Source organism: Panthera uncia (assembly GCF_023721935.1).
Source record: "Panthera uncia isolate 11264 chromosome B2 unlocalized genomic scaffold, Puncia_PCG_1.0 HiC_scaffold_24, whole genome shotgun sequence".
In the NCBI taxonomy this organism is placed as follows: domain Eukaryota; kingdom Metazoa; phylum Chordata; class Mammalia; order Carnivora; family Felidae; genus Panthera; species Panthera uncia.
Window position 1 is genome coordinate 20,995,924 of NW_026057580.1, and position 20,810 is coordinate 21,016,733.

General features: G+C 42.2%; 1 protein-coding gene across 4 annotated transcripts in view; it reads right to left on the minus strand.

The window, feature by feature from the left end:
* The window catches only part of ELOVL5 (ELOVL fatty acid elongase 5), a 76,156-nt gene that overhangs the window by 14,068 nt on the left and 41,278 nt on the right, over positions 1 to 20,810 (minus strand). For 3 of the 4 annotated variants that reach the window (XM_049653822.1, XM_049653820.1, XM_049653819.1), the window contains exons 2-3: positions 14,634 to 14,699; positions 11,396 to 11,583 (exon numbers count right to left, since the gene is read on the minus strand). In XM_049653822.1, the coding sequence (XP_049509779.1) occupies positions 11,396 to 11,583; positions 14,634 to 14,691 (246 nt within the window). In that variant the 5' untranslated portion in view covers positions 14,692 to 14,699. Of the gene's footprint in view, positions 1 to 11,395; positions 11,584 to 14,039; positions 14,582 to 14,633; positions 14,700 to 20,810 lie in introns of those variants that run through there. The other variant, XM_049653821.1, reaches the window with a different exon arrangement.

Genomic DNA, 20,810 nt, shown 5'->3' on the forward strand with positions numbered 1-20,810 from the left:
CTTTTGAAGGGATAGAATAATTTAACACACGAGGACCAAGCACCTGACTTAAAGTTTCTCCATAAGACTCTCAGCAATTCTCCATAAAATGGGCCAGTGCCAGAAGGTTCTGTTCCCTCCATCCCCCATCAGAGGGAAACAGCATGGGGTTTTCAAGGCTATTCCCTCCAGCTCCACTAGGAACACATCAGAGGAGACAATGCTCTAGTCAAAGTCACCTTAGCTACCACTTCCCTTCAGGGCTCAGGCCTGGCTTCTTTCCAGAGAGCTGCTTTGGTCAGTTCCCCAGAAATCTGACACACTGCTGCAGACACTGCAAAGCGAGAGGGCCCAGGAGGCTGGACAAAGGTGAGGCACTGAAAGTAAGGGTAGGTCTCTCTGTCTTGGGCTTCTGGGAATCAGCTCAAAAGAGGGCAGGACTATACCTCAATGAAAAAGCAGTCACAACGCACAGCTTGCCACTACCTGCACAGTACAGCTACTCCAAGAGCAACAGTGTGCATTATTTACCTGGCTTTTCCCAAGTAATCAAAATACAAATAGCACTACTACAAACCATATGTGCTTTCCCCTTCCTTGGAGTAAGGCAAACTTTAATTAAGCCAGGAGCATGGAAAGGGCTATAATTAAAGCTGAGCTAGAAGCTTTTTCTTCTTAGGAGACAAATTCAATAACCAAAGGTGGTTTCATGCATCTTTTCATTTAAAGAAGAAAAGTTAGGTGAATAGCACAGCTAGGTCTGGATGATTCACTTCGTGGAGTTAATAATTTCTAATATTGAGAGAGGTGACTTTTCTCATCTAACACCACAGTTAGCCACAAATGAGGCATAAACTCTAGCGTGATAACCACTTCCAGAGCACTTTCTGGAATGCCACCAAATCATCTCAAGAAACAAGGTCATTTAACATTTAAAGAATAAGCAGAAGAATGTCTTCTTGGGTGACCATGATCAGCCATTCACCCCAATACTCCAAGATGTCAGAGCCACAAGATAACCCTTTTCCAAAAGGGCTGGCTGCTTTTAGTGATAGGGGCTTGGTAAGCTGTGTGGTCATTACCCCCAAGCAGACATCCATCCAATAGAAGACAATGAGACTAGAGACTGTCCTTACTGGAATTCAATTGCATCTATAGGACCCAAAGGGCATTTCTAAGCAACACCAAGTGTGTGGTTGACATGTTCATAGTTTTTATGGTTTCCATGTGAATGTCCAAGTGTGTGTTTTTTAGATTTGTGTATAAGTTCATGTTTTCAATAGGGAAACAAAGATGAGAAGTGATATGGGTGCCCCAAGGTCACACAACTTTTTGGTGATACCACCAGGCACCCAGAATTCTGGCTCTCAGTTCACTTGCAATCTCAAACGGCAGTTCAATCCTTAATAAGAGCACGATGGGGGTGCTCTACCCATGAAGAATTCTCTGGAAAAGTAGACTTGTTACCTGCATCTTTACTTCAGCAGTGGTTTGGATTGAAATTAACCACCAGGTACTCCAAAATTCAAAGTACCTATTTCTTCCAGGGTTTGGCTAGTCGCTCTTGGCTGTGCTATTATGAAATAGGGTCAGATCAAAGCATGTGGCCTTGAATTTAAAATCTTTCATGTCCATGGCACAAAAACAGACACATAGACCAATGGAATAGAATAGAAACCCCAGAACTAGACCCACAAACGTATGGCCAACTCATCTTTGACAAAGCAGGAAAGAACATCCAATGGAAAAAAGACAGTCTCTTTAACAAATGGTGCTGGGAGAACTGGACAGCAACATGCAGAAGGTTGAAACTAGACCACTTTCTCACACCATTCACAAAAATAAACTCAAAATGGATAAAGGACCTGAATGTGAGACAGGAAACCATCAAAACCTTAGAGGAGAAAGCAGGAAAAGACCTCTCTGACCTCAGCCGTAGCAATCTCTTACTCGGCACATCCCCAAAGGCAAGGGAATTAAAAGCAAAAGTGAATTACTGGGACCTTATGAAGATAAAAAGCTTCTGCACAGCAAAGGAAACAACCAACAAAACTAAAAGGCAACCAATGGAATGGGAAAAGATATTTGCAAATGACACATCGGACAAAGGGCTAGTATCCAAAATCTATAAAGAGCTCATCAAACTCCACACCCGAAAAACAAATAACCCAGTGAAGAAATGGGCAGAAAACATGAATAGACACTTCTCTAAAGAAGACATCCGGATGGCCAACAGGCACATGAAAAGATGTTCAACGTCGCTCCTTATCAGGGAAATACAAATCAACACCACACTCAGATACCACCTCACGCCAGTCAGAGTGGCCAAAATGAAGAAATCAGGGGACTATAGATGCTGGAGAGGATGTGGAGAAACAGGAACCCTCTTACACTGTTGGTGGGAATGCAAATTGGTGCAGCCGCTCTGGAAAGCGGTGTGGAGATTCCTCAGAAAATTAAAAATAGACCTACCCTATGACCCAGCAATAGCACTGCTAGGAATTTATCCAAGGGATACAGGAGTACTGATGCATAGGGGCACTTGTACCCCAATGTTTATAGCAGCACTCTCAACAATAGCCAAATTATGGAAAGAGCCTAAATGTCCATCAACTGATGAATGGATAAAGAAATTGTGGTTTATATACACAATGGAATACTACGTGGCAATGAGAAAAAATGAAATATGGCCTTTTGTAGCAACATGGATGGAACTGGAGAGTGTTATGCTAAGTGAAATAAGCCATACAGAGAAAGACAGATACCATATGGTTTCACTCTTATGTGGATCCTGAGAAACGTAACAGAAATCCATGGGGGAGGGGAAGGAAAAAAAAAAAAAAAAAAGAGGTTAGAGTGGGAGAGAGCCAAAGCGTAAGAGACTGTTAAAAACAGAACAAACTGAGGGTTGAGGGGGGGTGGGAGGGAGGGCAGGGTGGGTGATGGGTATTGAGGAGGGCACCTTTTGGGATGAGCACTGGGTGTTGTATGGAAACCAATTTGACAGTAAATTTCATATATTAAAAAAAAATAATAATAATAAAAAAAAAAATAAAATAAATAAAATCTTTCATGTCCGGACTATAAGGATGCCCACTTAAGATAATTCACACTCATAACTTTCAAAAGTGTTTTGTTTTTTTTCCTTATTACCAGAAACACCCTTGGGTTACTGCTGAATGAAATACTCTTAAGTCATAAGGACAGGCTCTATACACTAGAAAAGTCTTCAGAACAAAGCACAAAGAAACAGCTTGTCCTCATCCAAACCCAAAATAGGTATGTCTGGCATTTTTCCTTGAACCCTACACCCTGCCCTCTTAAGCTGGTAGTCCTTTTCTCTCACTTTTCAGGCCTCCTGAGGAGTGGCTTCTACTAAGTTGCTTTCACGTGTACAGCCAGAAATGCTCATTTTATATTTCATGGGGATGTTAGTGGCTAGGGAGAGCAAGACCTCATGCTAAGACTCAGCATCCTGAGACAGTGGTGCACAATGGTTTAAGGCACAGGCCTGAATCCCAGGCCTACCTGGGAAGTCTCCGTCCACAGAGAGGGCAGTGGCAGTGTGATGAACAGTCAATGAGCTAGCCCACTACCTGGCGTAAGGCAGGCACCTATATAAATCTTTGCCAAGATTCTAGCCAGATGTTTGCTCCTTCTGCTTCCAGAGCATGAAAGCCCATGAGTAGGCCTGAGGTGGTGTTGCCCCTCCTGTTACAGAAGCCCCAGCCAGGGCATCCTTTGAATAATTTAAAGAGAGATCTCCATCTCTCCATCTACCAACTCTTGCTTTGCAGATTAAGTCTGCTTTGGTTGAGGATTTGTAAAGTAATGTGTTTTCTCATGCCGCCGGGCCGCCAGGCTGCCAGGCCAAGTTACACCAAAGGCTTGTGGGGTCAGTTTAGAGGTGTCAGGCCTGGCTTTGGACCAACTCCAAAGCTTGCTCTCAACTGGCAGGTAATCCTCCCCTTTCTGCTGGGTGTGGGAAGTGAAGGGAAGGCTGCATCCTTTTCTCCATTTGCCCAATATAAGGCATTCTCTCAGGGCAGTGCCAGATCAACTGAGGGCGCATAACTGCGTGGGGTGTTTCCACTCATTGAGATAAGTTTCCTTCTGAGCAAAGAGCTTCTGTTGCAGGGGAACCGAGAGTGAGAACTATTTTATGGCAATCATCAGGCCTTTCTGAGAAGTATTAATCTCACCAGATGATTGAACTTCTCTATACCTCTGTTAAATGAGAAAAGCAGAATAGTAAATATTGTTTTCAAAGTACTTTAGTAAACAAAATCTTTTTTTTTTTTTTTTTTAAATAAAATTCAATGATCAACTACCAGGTCTTTTCAGTGTTTTTCCAAATCCTATTTCCCCACAATAATATTTCTATTTTAGGAAAGCCTGAAGGGAAAGAAAAACAAGACAGTTTAGAATATAGTGTTTCCAAAGCAACTGCTCTGTGGTTCTATCAGGACCTTCAAAGCCAGAGCCCTGGGAGGAACAGGCTGTCAGGTGCTTGCCCAGCTGCTTCAACAGTGTCAACCCCACAATTACAGAGAGGTCAGAAGGCACAAGCAGAACACCCATCTCGCAAACTTCTTTCATCTTTCCAATAAAGAAGCATCAGAAGCATCAGAAGTCTTCAAAAGAAGATGCAAAGGAAAAAAAAGTACGGACGTCTGGTTCTGGCAATGTAGCAAACTGAACAAAAACAGAACCCACTCCCCCACTACAAACTCATATACAGAAAAGCTGCACAGAACCCTCCAAAACAAGTGCATCACCTCTGATGCTTAACTGTAAGGTGAGGCCCCTCCCCAACGCATTATTCAGAAAGAAGGAAGTTTGCCTACATTGAAGTCCTTTTAAAATCTTTGACTTGGGGAAGACACATTACCTGAGATAACCCCACCCAGCAAAACTAGTTTGGGATGCTTATCCAGAACACCAAACTCTTTTTGTTTTCAAAGAAAAGATTTCACGAAGATTTAATAATTATTCCCAGAGGTATGACCTCACAGATGTGGCTGAAAACAAATGGTTAAGTTTGGAGAGAACTGTCATATCTCGATCACAGAGAAAAAAAGACCCGTGATGCTCCTACGTTATGGAGTGAAAAAAAGACAAGTGGCAAACTTTCAGAAATGAATGATATACAGCCATTTGAACTAAAAACTCAATAGATGGATGAGACAGGAGACACAAATGAAAATGTGGGTGAATCAGAAGAATGCAGAGGACAGAGATAAAGAGGCACAAATATTCAAAAGACAGCATGTGTGGAGTCTGGGACTATCTAGCATGTGTCTAACCGCAGAGAGAGGAGGAGAGGCCAGAATCTAGCAAACGATGGCAAAGTACTTTCCTCAACTCATGGAATATGTAAACTTTTGGACTGAAGGCTCACAAGTCCTGAATGAGTTACATGAAAGCAGAGGGCTACCCAGGCAACTGTTTTTAGTTTTTTAGGCAACTTAACAAGTACTTGGAACAAAAAAGATTACTTACAAATGAACAAAAACAAGACTGCAGCTGACCTCCCTGGAATAAATCTTCAAAGCACTGAAGAAAAATAATCTAGAATTCTATGCCCCACTAAAATACTATTCAAGCTTAGAGACAAATAAAATGATGCTCAAATGGAGACTAAGAGTTTAGTCTTCACAGGAAAGAACTACTCTAGAAGAAGAAAACCGAGACTCAAAGGCAAGAATGAATTTCACAGGTCAATAGCACAGAGAAGAGCAACCCCAGAGTGTAAAGATGACTGTTCAGGACCTTGGAACACGCTGGGACTCAACACGACAACCGAGACATGGAAGATGGGACAAGAGCAGAAACTTCTAAGGTCCTGTGTTACTCAGGAAGATAGAAAGAATAATTCACTTTAGACTTTATGAAATCATAAAGGCATATTCAAAACTTATGGGTAACACTAAAATATACAATTAGAAGGAATGATTTTTAAATCAGTAAATGAAAAAAGAAATGTACACACATAAAAAATGTCAAAGAAATTATTCCAAAATAATCACTACACTAAATGAAAATAGGTTAAATTTCCCCACTAAAAGACAAGAGACTATCAGATTCAGTCATTAAAGTCCTCCTATGTATATATCTGGTAAAACAAACAAAAACAAGCAACATTTGCATAAGGAGACCAAGAGTACTCAATATAACACTGTCAACTGGAAACCTGTCTGTCCATGCAAAGAGAACTGCACAAAATGGTATGATAAATTGTAAAACTGAAATAATAAAGAAGTTAAAATTAATTACCTAAATCTGTAAGTTTCAACATGGATTGATCTCAAAATACAATGACTAAAAGGAGGCTATTTGAAAGAGTAGAAACAGTAAACCATTTACATAAGTTAAAAAAATTCCTCACAATATATTACGTGCTATCAAGTATACATACATATGTATTGAAAAATATAAAAATATATCCAGAGAAGAAACATAGGAACTTTGGAGGGAAGTTATATTTGGGAAGGGACTGTACTTCAGATGCATTTTTGTAATATTTTCTTTTTTAAGTAAACAATTCAAACTGATAATAAAAGATCAATATTTATGAGGTAGATATTGTTTATGTGATTTTATTTTTCATATTCTGAAGTAGTTCTGAAATTACAATTTATTTATTTATTTTTAACGTTTATTTATTTTTGAGACAGAGACAGAGCATGAACAGGGGAGGGGCAGAGAGAGAGGGAGACACAGAATCTGAAACGGGCTCCAGGCTCTGAGCTGTCAGCACAGAGCCTGACGCGGGGCTCGAACTCACGGACCGTGAGATCATGACCTGAGCCGAAGTCAGACGCTTAACCAACTGAGCCACCCAGGCACCCCTGAAATTACAATTTAAAATAAAAAATTCAGAGGATAAAAAAGAATACGTTTTAGATCTATGCCAATCCAGATCCATCTATTCAGTCAGCTATCAATCATTGCTTGCTTGCTTATGTATGTATGTATATCTTTGAGAGAGAGAGAGAGAGAGAGAGAGAGAGACACACACACACACACACACACACACACACACACACACACACAAAGTGAGAGCAGGGGAGGGGCAGAGAGAAAGGGAGACACAGAATCTGAAGCAGGTTCCAGGCTTGTTGTCAGCACAAAGCCCAATGTGGGGCTTGAACCCACGAATTGTGAGATCTTGACCTGAGCTGAAGTAAGAGGCAAACGGCTGAGCCACCCAGGTGCCCCTCAATTGTTGTATTAAAATTACACGTTAAATGTTCTGAATGCTCGAGACAGTTCTAACTGCAAGGGAATACAGATACATAAGTACTCAAAAAATAATCTTGTTTGTAATCTGTGATTTTTGTTGTTAATAAAGTAAAATGGTGGTTGAGGCCTTTTCTTTTTTCTTTTAGCATTTGCAACTGTTCTATCCCAATGCTCAGGATACATTTGATGGAGCCCTACTAACAAAGGGAAGAGACATGGAGATTACAGCCATTCTGTAAGTGCATCATCTGTGTGAGGGACAGGAGGCAGAGGCCACACCCATGGAGCGGTTTAATGGAAAGCCATGTGTCATGTTTGTTGGGAATAGCAGGAAGACAAGAGAGGCTAAAGAATCACTGCCTTTTAGAGCTTGAGTCTTCTGACTCAGTGTCCTCCTGCCTTCACAGGGGAACTGATCCTTGAGTAGTTTTCAAGAATGAGATGGAGACTGTCAAATAAAGGTGGGCTTGGTTAGGTCTGAAAGGAAGTTTCTTGGGGGTAGATGGGAAAAATGAAAGACACTGGTATTGGGGGGTTTGAGCAGAGCTAAGCAGAAGGCGCAGGCTGAGAGATCAGTATCTCTTCCTGAGGAAAGGGGCCAGAAGTTCTTAAAGTTCAAAGCCTACCATGCAGTACTGACCCTACTTCCTCTGCAGCTACTGCTGAGTCCCAGGATGAGTGCATGAGACCCAGGCTGATCAACAGGGATGCTCCCTTTTGGACTGTAACAAACCAAGCAATGAGGTTCTCTCAGCTTAGGGGGACAAGAGGCCAGAGGCAGGTGGAGAGCAGATATACCAAAATGGTTGGCATACAGCAGCTGCCCGAGTGGGACTCCCATGTTTGGCACACTAACAAAGGAGTCAGAAGTGGCTCAGAAAGCCTGCCAGAGGGGACAGTGGAAACAAGTCCAACTTGGACATACACCACATGTTGAGGAAAAGCCACATCTGGCATTATCTGGTTGGGGGTTCTCAATCTGGACCTCGGGGACATACAGATAGTTTGGAGAAACAGTGGGGCTTTGATAAAGCATGACATATGCCCTGCCTCTCAGAGGCACATAAGATTTTTATATTTGCTACTAAGGATAGAGATTTACAATGGTGAGTGACACAAGCCAAGCTGTTTTCTATTAACTGAAATTTTATTTCTGAGCCTCGTCACTGACTGTGATTTTAGGTAACACCTAATTTAATACATAAAAGTTAAAAGGCTTGCCATAAAGCCCTAGACTTTCAATCTAAAACATACCACTGTTCAAATCAGGGATCCAGAAACATTTTCTTAGAAATAAAACACCAAGCTCATGAGGTAATAAGAAGTAATGCCATGTCTCTCCTTTCAATTTTCTTGCTATCAAATGCATTAACTATAAACAAGTCTAATTTTTTTCTACATTTTAAACTCCGTTTCACAGTTTTAAAAGTCATTGTTATTTTCCTTCTTCTGGTAATTTTAAAGCTATAATGACTCTCCCCCTTTTACTTCCTTGTTACCTTCCTTCTTTCAAGATTTCTCTTTGTCTCCTGTGAGTGACAGTTAATTTTATTTGTATTAGCCTAGAACTTGCCAAGGCAGCTGTGAATTCATGCCACAGGATTAAATACACACAAATATCAATGACTGCGTATTTATTTTTTAAATTCCTTATGGACCCAAGTATACAGATAAGCAGAAGGGTAAATAACGACTAATAATCATGACCCTGCCAACCCTGCCAACCGTGTGACCGCAGACAAATGGCTCCAGCTCTTGGGACCTTTCTGTGGGATGAGGGGCCCAAATGGGATCTGTCCCCTCCTCACTTTGGTCATAAAACCCCATGACTACCCTCCTATGTTTTAATATTCAGTGGAATATAAATGCTAAGTTAAAGAAAAACAGTAGCTAAAATGAAATGAAAAAATTGACAAAGGTTATGTTACAGTGATATTATTGATGGGTTTATGTAAATACAGAAAAAAAGTCACACAAACATCAAATGTAAATACTATCTAACTTGGGAAGTACCAGGGCTTGTTTTAAACTCAGGCAGATCTGATTTGGGTTTATTTTTAGAAACTTGATTAAGGAATTTTTTTTTTGAAACACTTTTTAAAATCTTTTTTAACATTTATTAATTTTTGAGAGAAGGAGACAGAGCATGAGCGGGGAGGGAAACAGAGAGGGAGACACAGAATCTGAAGCAGGCTCCAGGCTCTGAGCTGTCAGCACATAGCCTGATACGGGGCTCAAACTCATGAGCTGTGAGATCATGATCAAAGCTGAAGTTGGACACTTAACCAACTGAGCCACCCAGGCACCCCAAGGAATTATTATTATTACTGCTTAATGTACTCACTCTAAATCAGGAGTTAAAATTGTTTTCCGACTGTATATTTCTTAAGCCTCTTTATCCAGTGCTGAGACTGCTCAACGTCTTCTCTAGTCCTCACCAAACTGTCAGGGAAAATCTGTATTTCCTACCACGGTGCTTCTCGACCCTTCCAAGTTCAGTCACCTGCATACAGCAGCAATTTATACAACACTTTGCTTCCCCTCTTTACCCAAGAATTATCTGTTTGAGAGAGGTGAAATGATGAGGTTATAGCTCTGTCTCCAGGGTTTGGGAAACAGAAAAGGCAGATCCTTAACCACTAGAAGATTTAATAATCTTAAATATTTTTTTGTCTAGAATATTGTTATGCATAATAATAAACTCTATAAAAGCTTTCTTAAAGAAATAGCTGTATCATCTATCAATTGTGGGAAAGTAAACAGTTCACTCTGAAAACCTGACAACCTGCTGCACTTTTGTTCCTTAAACACAGAGATGTGCACAGTGCTGGGCCCGGGAGACACTCCTGCGCACTGTCCCTGCCTCCAGTCCTGCAATATCCACCTTGGAGGCTAATTAAACTGCCTTCATTCTAGAACAGGACAGAAAAAAGCAAAAAGGGAGGTTGTAAGCATTTCACAGAGTACCAAGCATAAAAGTAATGATAGTAGCATCTACCGTTCTAATCATAAACTCTTTCGCTGCCTTCTGAAACCTACCTGGGAGAACAGGACACAGACCTGGCCCAGGTCCAATCAATACCTCTTGCAATCAGACAGTGTTTCACACCGGCGTATGAACCCAGACACGCTCTTGCACACGGCCACATGCAGACAGAGATGGAGAGGCCTGCGGCTGATGGGGGGGTTCATGCTTTCCTCTAAACACTAATTTCAAGATTCATCCTGGTTTCTCCCCTCCCTCACCGCCCCTATTTCTTCTTTACTATCCCATGGAGAATTAAAGCCACCATAAAAGGTTAAAAAGCTAAATGGAAGTGCTTGCAAATGTTTATGTATGGCTTAATTCCCCACCCAGAGATTCAGCGACACTTTTGTGTGGTGAGGCATTTGTGTTGCAAGCCTGAAAGGTGAAGTCCCCTCCCCTAAAAACGTACAGAGGCCGTGCTTACCCTTGGAGGGCAGCTTCCCTCCCCCGCTTGGCTTTGAAGGCTGTTTTACATAACTGCGGGAAAGAGGGAGGACCTAAGTTTTGATTCCAGTTTCTTTCCTTTTTACTTCAGCTACAATGCTAGCCTTTGAGATCATCAAACATGGCTTTCAACATCCCAGTTACACAGAAAAAATAACTTGGCCCAAACTTAGACCATTCAAATCCTAAACGCAGATCTCACTATCCTCTCTTCTTAGCTTCTAAAAAAATAACTTGTCAAATCTCAAAGCTATTTACAGTTATCAGACCAGGCAAGAGGCTGACTTACCATAAAGCACACTGAACACAACTGCCACCCACTTCCTTCCTCACCACCTCCAAACAAGAACCCTGCATTTATTAAATGCTCAACAATAAAACGTTCACAGGTCTGTTTTTTTCACATTTTGTTCATTTGCCATTCTTTGCTCTGCTTGCATAAAAGTATTTCTGAAAATATTTAATTCTGAATATGAAACATAACCAAAGAATCGATAGCAAAGGCTTCTATTTTAGATGTTCTAAAAGGCGTATTTGTACAAACAACTCTTGCATTTTGAAAAATCAATTTTAAAACATACTCAAAATGGAGTCATGTATTTGACCTCCAGGTGCACCCATCCCACCCCCGACACACTGCCCTTCTTCATTTAGGAACACAATTCAGGATGGCGACTGGAACGCATTTAAGAGACCTACCTCACAGAACATATAGAGAGACAGCAATGTGAGGCCAAGGTTATACACCACTAAAATTCCCCGGCAAGAGAATGGCTGCCTATTCTTCATGTATTTTGGTCCCAGCCATACAATTAGTAAGTATATGACAGAGCAGATAAAAGTAGGTATATAATTGTCCAGAAGAAACCATCCTTTTACTCTGGTATCTGGAAAATAATAAAAGGAAAACACACAGTGATTAATAAGGCAGATAAAAAAACCACAACTTTTTTCAAACATTAAAAATCTTTCCCCATAATTTTGTAACAGTCATCTAATACTCAAGCTCCTAATGCCAGCAAAGCAGTTGGAAGAGGAAGCAGGAGTTTTCAATATTTGTCATATAAGGTGAAGCTCTTTGTTACATGTTCTGAATAATAACATGTATATCATGCATGGCTTCTACATAAAATAAAAACATTAAAAAAAATCCTTTCCAAAGCATCTTAAAGAAAGCAAGGACAAAGCTAAAGTTTCTACTAACTGTATTTATGGACCAGATCTGCTGAATGATGCACAGACAGGGTAATGAAACTCCAGAAATGGCAGTCTTTGAACTCCAAAGTCCTCATCTTAAGTCAAGTGTCTGCCAGTCTGCCCAGCATGTGCAGACTCAGAGAAAACATGTTATTTATCTAGCTTAGCAACAATTACTGATTAGAAAGGCAGCATCTGCTATGAGTGCAATGGTCAACAGCAGAGAGGACAATAATTTTAAAGAAAAAAAAAAAAAGATGAGGCAGTAATGACAGTGAAGTGACTATTTAAGGAACCATGTGAGCAGCAGAAGCTTGAGAGGGAAGACCTACACTGATTCGGGGCAGGGGAGGGGGTGCTACATGTGCAGGACAGATCTCCCTTCCCCCACCCTTTTCCTAGGCAGAGAGGAGGAAGATTAGTTCCACAGAGCTGCCAGCAGCAATCTGACAGCCCTCTTCTTGGATGGGGAGAAACTCTCTGGCAGCCAGACCCCCTAGGCGTTAACCTGTCCCCTGCAAGAGTCAACTTCTGCCTGTGGCTGACTCCCAGGAAGCCACTTCCGCAGCATGTTCCTGTCTGCATGCTACTTTGATGAGCCCCCAAAACCTATTGCTCCTCAATCTGATCTACCCTCTAAGGCCACTCACTATGGAGCTCAGAGGCGCATGCAGTTTTCGCCTTCTGCAGCTTCAGAGAAGCAGCATCTAGTGGGGAAAGTCTCTGTTCCTTCTTGGACCTCCTGACTGGACCATCTTGCTACATTCTTCAATGCTTTTTCTCTTGATCTTGCAGGAAAAGCACCCATCCATTTGGGGAATGGACTGTCAGTCTCCTTTCTTAGAGACATTCTAAATTCTCCCTGGGTTTCTCTGTAATGCTCCTCTCTTGGCTTAAGAGGAGATGCCCTCCACCCTCTCCCCGCTACTTATGCTAAGGTGGTAGAGGGGGTTACCACAGTTCTGCTGAACTGGTAGTTCTTAGAAGTCCTTCAGGGAGGTGGCTGGCCACAGTGAACTTAAGGAGGAGATTCGTAGCACCTTTTGTTCTCAGCTCTAGGCCCTGGTTGTCAACTGTGAGAAAGCAAGTTCCCACACAGCAACTAACATTAGACAGTTACATATGCTTGTGTGTACATACATATCACAAACACAATAAATGTACACACAAAACCCTCTCATTTCCTTTTATTTGATGTTCTATCTTACATCTTATTTTATTTTTTTACACCTTGCTTTTAAAATCTTGTAAGGCCGTATCTGCAAGTATCCATCCTCCATCCATACTGCCAAGTGCTGCCAGAGCGGCTGGCTGCCCCAAGGGTGCCCCCAGGCAGTAAATCTTTAGGGATCTAGCCAACCATGGCAGTCCTTGCCCACTCTCTGGTGACTTGTTCAGACAACGGCATGTGAAGCAATTGTGGCCACTGAGCTTTGAGGAGATGACAGCTGGGTGAAAGGCCCTGGTGAAGAGTTTCCTTCTTAAAGGCATGCAAATGAACAGATTTTCCCCTCCTCCTCCGTAGGTGCTGCCTGGAGTTGCTGTGGTCATCCAGTAACCATGAAAGGTGGAAGGATTTTTCCAAGGGCAGAACTGCTGATATACTGAGACTGTGAAGTAGAAAATGACAAGAACAAGTGTGCTAGGTCCCTGAAATAACTCAGGAGTTGCTCAATCTTGATAATGTAAACGGATCATTTTTGTTACTGTTTCAGCCATTTAAAGTTGGACTTTTTTTGTTCTATGAAGCTGAAATAAGGCATTATCTCAACCCAAGAACACATAAAAAAATGATCTAATTTGGTTTTGCTCATTTGGCTGTACGCTAACTTACTGCATCAGTTCCCCTACTGATGGGCATGTAGATTATTTCCAATCTTTACAAGCAATGCTATAAAGGAGTATCCTTATTCACATCTTTGTAATAATGATCAAGATTAGCTATAGGATCAAGTCTTAGGAGTCAAATAGCAGAGTCGAAAGGCATGTGCTTTTTGATTTCAATGGAAGACACAACTACCCTCCAAAGAGGTCTTATCAATTAGACTGTTTCTCCACACCCTCATGTTTTAACTCTACCATACTAAGAAATGCAGTTTCTTTTGTTTTCTTTTGTACTTTAAAAATCGTAAATGAAACTGACAACCTTTTCATTTGTTTAAAAGCTTCTTGCAGTTTTTTAATGACTCTTTCTGTAAACCTATAAAGTTCCTTCTTTACAGACACATCAAGAGACATGACAGATGACGTTCAAAAAAAGCAACATGGAGCCGATTTACTTCCTAAAAGGAAACAAAACGATTAAGCATAAAAAGTGAGATCAGGTGTATCTATTTACCCACTGATGTGACACAACGTGAAAGGACAATAAGCCCTGAAAATTATAAAAGGGGAAGAGTTTTAAACCACCACAGCAGTGCATTTTGGAAACCAGTTTCAGCTGGATACTCAGAACTGAGGAAAACCCAGCACCAATAATGGTGAAATGTGCAGCATTCTCAGGCTACAAGCTTTCCAGCACAATATGATCTCCAGCTAACGTCACCAGAGGGTCACAGCAGCTGTGTCACAGGGGACACTGCACTGCTTCAAGAGTGTCACAGGACTTCTCCAAGCCCCTTGTTATCCAGGACAAAGCACTGGTCTTATCACAGAAGACGCTAATGTTTTCTAGAATCTCTTCATGCAATATTTATAAGTGTCTCTAAAGGGAGGGGAGCAAAACCAAAAACCACCTTACCTCGGGGGCCTAGCAATGCCTTGAAATAGGTACTAAGTGATGCATCAAAATTTTCCATTTTAAAACCTATTAAGAAAAACAGACATTGATTAATCTCTACTCAAAATGCTTTTTATACAGTGTTTTTTTCATAAAAGAACAAGAACAAATTCTTTTCAAAGATGTGCTATGGACAAGGTTATGTTCAAACTTTTTTTTTTTTTTTTTGAATTCCCAAAGTAACTTGTGTGCTAGGTCTAATTTGGAAATCAAAAGTAAAGACAGAATCTCATGAATTCACGTTATAAATGAAGTGCCAGTTTTCTGAACTTCTTTTCGCAGTTCCATAAAAATGCTTCCTGTGAAGCTGGAATCTCAGTGGGGAGAAAAGTGGAACCGGGCTGAAAAAGGTGGCAGACGGGAGACAATCCCATCTGGGCAAGAACCAAAGCTTGAGGAAAGACTGTAGCCAAGATGGGAAGAGCCATGTTAGGAAAGGAAGGCCACAGTACAGACATTTGCTATTTGCATCAATTACTATTTAAAAATACTTCATGTCCATGATAAAAAATTCAAATATTAAAAATGAAAAGAGACGGTAAAAAAAATTTCATCGCTTTGCTCCAACCACAATCCCAAAGCCCCACTTTTCAAAGGAACCTAATGGTAACTTTTCTTGGACATACCTCTAGAGATTTTTCTCTTCTGAGCACAAAAGGAGTGATGCCAAATGGGTGTTTTTACAATTGTGGATTTCAATCCATTAATAGATGACAGGTCACCTTAGCATTAATAATTTTATTAGTAATAATAGAAATAATAACCAAGACTGCTTTGCCCCTAGTGAGAACGAATATTTTCCTGTCTTCAGTGTTACTGTATTACATTAGTATGATGATGTATAAGTACTATGTACTCTGTTGTAATATAAAATATACTCTTGCTGTGGAGGTCACAGTAAAAAAAAATTACACGGAAAACAATGTTATATCAAGGGGAGTACATACTACCTGCTTGCCTTCACTTGAAACATCTTGGAGATACAGTCTCCTACCAGTAGTTACACGTCTACCTTCATCTTCTAAGACTTTATAGCTCCCTCCAACCCCTCCATTTAAGATTTCCATTTATAGTATAGCTAAGCATCTTTTCACATGTATATTGACTAGATTTTCTACATTAAAGTTAGAAGGCATACATTTTCAATTTTCCTGGTCACTACTCTTACAGAAATAACCACAAATATTTTACCTGCAAAGGGCAAAGGCAAAATTGGTTTTATTAACTAAGTAAGCTGTCAATAACTTAATGATACTTCTCTTCTTTGGCTTATGGCACTGAAGTATACATATTCTTTGACGATTTATCCATGGACTCTAGTAGTTACAACTGAGTCAGTCCAGCCGGCAGTGAGACAGAAAATCCAGCCTGGAGTGAGAAAGAGACAGGTAGAACCAGCAAGAACACTTAGAAGTAGTAGTTACCAGGTTCTGTTCTGACATCTGTCCTGCCCCCCAGGGTGGGGGTGAGGGTGAGCAGGGAACATACTGACTCTCTCAACCCATGGCTGGAAACCATGAAGCCACCAACTCCCACATGTCGAAGTGTCAACAATTAGGTCCCTTAATAAGTATACAATCACAGTACTAGGTCCCTTCTGAAACTCAGAAATTAGACAGCTTTTTAACATACTATATTCCTAAGACCATTCTGGTCCTGAGTCATCTTCCTCTCCCAGATGGAACCTCTTTGGGGGATAGATAATTCTAAAAAATCTTGAGAGGGGTGGCTGGGTGGCTCCTTCAGCCAAGTACCCAACTTCAGCTCAGGTCATGATCTCACAGTTCATGAGTTCGAGCTCCACATGGGCTCTGTGCTGACAGCTCAGAGCCTGGAGCCTGCTTGGGATTCTGTGTCTCCCTCTCTCTCTGCCCCTCCCCCACTTGTGCGCTCTCTCTCTCTCTCTCTCTCTCTCTCAAAAACAAATAATTGCTTTATCTATTAAAAGTCCTGCAGTTAAAAAATAAATTAACCATATCCAATTATTTTTCATCATCTACTGGAAATCATCTAAAATATGTAAGTTTTAGAAGACAAACATCATGTTTTTGTGTAACCAAAATCACTCTAATATAGTTAGCTTCAACTGTGATGGATTGTGGACCATCCCCTTTGCCTCCGATCAGAGCAAACAAGCACAAGGAGGAACGAGGTGGTGAACACCATGACTACTGGATGAATTACTGATGGATAAGCTGCCCACTGGGGACAAACCCACCTCTTCCACAACAGTTTGAAATCTACATCCGGCTATTACTTAATGGGTATATAGCTTATAATGGAGCTCATTACACATATAAAACTCAGGTATTAAACACAAAGGGGCTGAGAGCAGGTATAGAGGTGTAATAGGTTAGCAGGTGATTAGGTGGCCCAGTGCTGGGCTCTTCATCACACAGCTTGGGTTTGAAACCCATTTTTCCACCTATTAGCAATGTAACTTTGGACAAGTTATTTAACCTCCTATCTATAAAATGGGGGGAAATGTAAAGTAATTGTCTCAAAGGTTAAGAAAATCAAATGACTTAATATACGTAAGACCTTGAGAGCAGTGCCAGGCATGTAGTGAGCCCTCAATAAAGGTCTCCTACTGTATGTCTGCAATAGGTTCAACTCCATAATGAATACTGCCAACCATCTGTGGCCATTGGCACTTCTCAGGAGGGGCACTGCTGGCCTTCCATCCCTGATCCCTGTGTACTCAATACTATCAGTGAGCCCCCATTCATCATGAAACCCACCCACAATGTCCCCTTCAAGTCCTAACACCCCCTATGGGGACAGCAATGGAAGGTGGGTACGTTGATAACATCACATGAGAGAGGAGCTGGTCAGTGTGAGGCATTGTCTGAACAGGGAAGACAAGGCTAAAATGAACGCACTAATCAGATACACAAATTATCAAGCACTTACTATGTACGAGGGATAGGAACAGACACAAAGGAGCATACCTAGACACCCAGAACAAACTAGACATTCGTGGTGCAGGAAGAAGCCAGATGCTATAAACCAAGACCAAAACTCATGTAGCAAATGAGTAGATGTTAGAATAATGCATACTAAAACAAGTTGCATACTTAATAGCAAGCCATGAAGATAACACTCAAGTAACAGTATTCTGGGATCTAACATTAGGAAACTACCTGACAAAAGCAATAAGGGAATAATTCTAAATTTTAACCAAGAGGACTTTCAGAGGGGCTGTAGCCACTTTTTCTTTTTTAATGTTTATTTTTTGAGAGAGAGAGAGAGACAGACAGACAGAGCATGAGTGGGAGAGGGGCAGAGAGAGAAGGAGACACAGAATCTGAAGCAGGATCCAGGCTCCAAGCTGTCAGCACAGAGCCTGATGTGGGGCTTGAACTCATGGACTGCAAGATCATGACCTGAGCCAAAGTCGGACACTGAGCCACCCAGGCACACCCCACCCTTTTTAAACATAAGGATACAAGAACAACATAAGAAGGAAGAAGGAAAAAATGTTAAAAATGATTGGAAACAGATCCGTGGGAAGGGGTTGGCAGGGGGTAGGGGGTGGGGGGTGGGGTGGGGACATCAGCGGTCTTGGAGAAAATGGTAGAATGACCTATCGTCCTAAGACCAATGCCTAGCACATAGTTCAATGTGACAATCCAGGCTACTGTCACAGCAACAGAAAAGCAGCTTGACTAAACATAAGGTAAAGTTTCAGTCCAAGAATATGGAAGCCAGCAGCAGGTTACCAGAAGAAACTGTGAAATTTAGTATTTGGAGATATTAAAGAATTCTGTCACAAGCCATCTGTCCTGAGTAATCCCAGGCTAAACCCATGCTGTACAGAAACCCCTCAGAAGCTGGCAGGCACAGGAGCACTCTTCTGTCTTTCTAAGATGAAACGTCCTTAAAAAAGCACACACAAGAGGTGATTTTCTCACAAACAGCACATCTGTTCTTAGACTGCATTTCTTCTTAGCTTGGGAATTCTTGTCTTAGGTTGGCAGAACTTCTCCCAGTCAAATTTAGGAACATACGAAGCAGCCAGCCAAACCTCTCTGAAAGGACACACATGGGGAGTAACAAGAGAGTGGTGCATTACTCCTGAAACGTCTACAGTGAAGGGGGAGAAAGGAAGGGCAGAGGAGGCGCCTGGCACACAGGTCCTCAGTCAGCAGAGTCCTGGCTGTGAACCACAGGCCCAATTCTGGGCTGGACTCTTGACGCGTTAAATGTTTCCCCCAAACTCTCCCCCACCACGCCCACAGCCGGACACATACCGTAGACACGGTTGTTTGTTATTTTCACAGGTTACCAAGAGACAGTCGCCCAAGGTTTACTTTCATTGTTGACTCAGCGTAAGCTCCGGTTCTGTCCAGCCAACCACGCATCCAGCATCCCCCGGCACCATATAGTCACTTTTCTCACCCACTCACCGTCCACTTACCAAGCGCCTACTACATGCCGGGCATGAAGGCCCTGAGGGATGGAGCAGGGAACAAGACAGAATTCCAGGCTGACGGAGAAATACACACACACACACACGCATACACATGTACAGATAATCTGTTATGTAGAGTGACTATCAGCAAGAACATCATACAGCAGGGGAAAGGGGGTAGGACCATGGAGCACGAACTACTTTGGAAAACGTAGTTAGAGAAAGTGACAAGAGAGCAGGCAGGCACCCGGGTGGACAGAGCATCAAAGCACAGGGCATTCCAGTTAGAGTGACAGGAGGATGCAATGGCTCCAAGGCCAGCGGGTGCCTGGCATGCTCAGAGGCCCCAGGCTAGGCCAGGGGTAGTGGATGACAGCAGTGAAGGAGGCCTTCTGTCCCCCACTCCACGCCTGGCACCCGGAGCTCACTCAGTGCTGGTCCACAGAAAGCAACCACATGGCACAACTTGCAGAGAGCATGTGCCCCAAAGGCGGAGAAGAGAAGATGCCAAACCTTAATTGCTCTCACTGCCACCGTCCCCTCATCCTCCTGGCTGCAGCCTGCCTGCCAGCACCATGCCCTTTTTCTCCTCATCTCCCTTGCTGAGCCTATCTGCCGTGCCACGGGAACAGTACAAAAGGTCTCAGCAAATGAATTCTTCACTGCCAGGCTGGGCTGGTGCACCCTGCTGGGTGAATTGGGCACTTGCTGAGTGGCCTGTGGGCCCACCTTGACAGTCTTGCACTTTTCTAAAGGAACAGGAGGGGCAAAGGGCCCTGCAAAACCCCTGACACTTTGCTAGTGATCTGGAATCCTGGGAATGGCATGACCCACTTTGCACAAGACATCCAAACGTACTGCCAGGTCTGCGGCTTGTCCCCTGTCATCCAAGCCACCCACGGGCCAGAGACATCACTTCTCAATAACCTGAATCATCCTACCAGCAGCTTGGGCAAGCTGGGCCAAGTGGGAACACAGCTGTTCCGTACAATTGTACTACCAGGGGCCAAGCCCAGGCACTGGGCCCATGGAAGAGGAGCTTGGGTCCTAAATGAAGCAAAAGAATAAGCCATTCTTTGGTCTGGCTGGTTCCCCACACAGACAGGAAAAGGGCATGGTCAGCACCTCTCAGGAACCCGATCATACTGAAATCAAGCCAAGCATCGCTTCCCCATCCTCTGTAACCCTAAGTCTCTGATGCCCACTCAAACTACAAGGCTTCCCAGAATTACAGGTCACGATAGGGAGGAACAGGATCTGTTAAAAATAAATTCCAATCTAAACAGTATTCAAAGTGTTCACCAGTTCATAGGCCACACACAGAAAATAAGGACAATAAAAATGGGATAAGGGTAGGAAACAGAGGCAGATAAATTAGATTTTAAATTATTCCTCTTTTATGCACATTTTCCAAAAGACACCCTGAGTTGAAAGCCACTTCCTACTATCAAATTCTGGAATGTCTTTGGTAACAATGCAACTGTATTATAACTGTGCCTCACTGTAAGGATCTCACTAAGGAAACTGATTAATCAAGGCTGGTCACTTTCCATAAATTATTATAAGAGGGTGTGAGAGAGTTTAGCATACCTGCATCTGAATCAAGTATTAACTCTGTGTCCTGCTGCAAGTTTCTGCCACATATACTAAGAGTTTTAGGACTGAGGTGAGCCTCAGGCCTGAATGTAAGAGAAAACATCGGAACTACCACTGCACAAAATGCA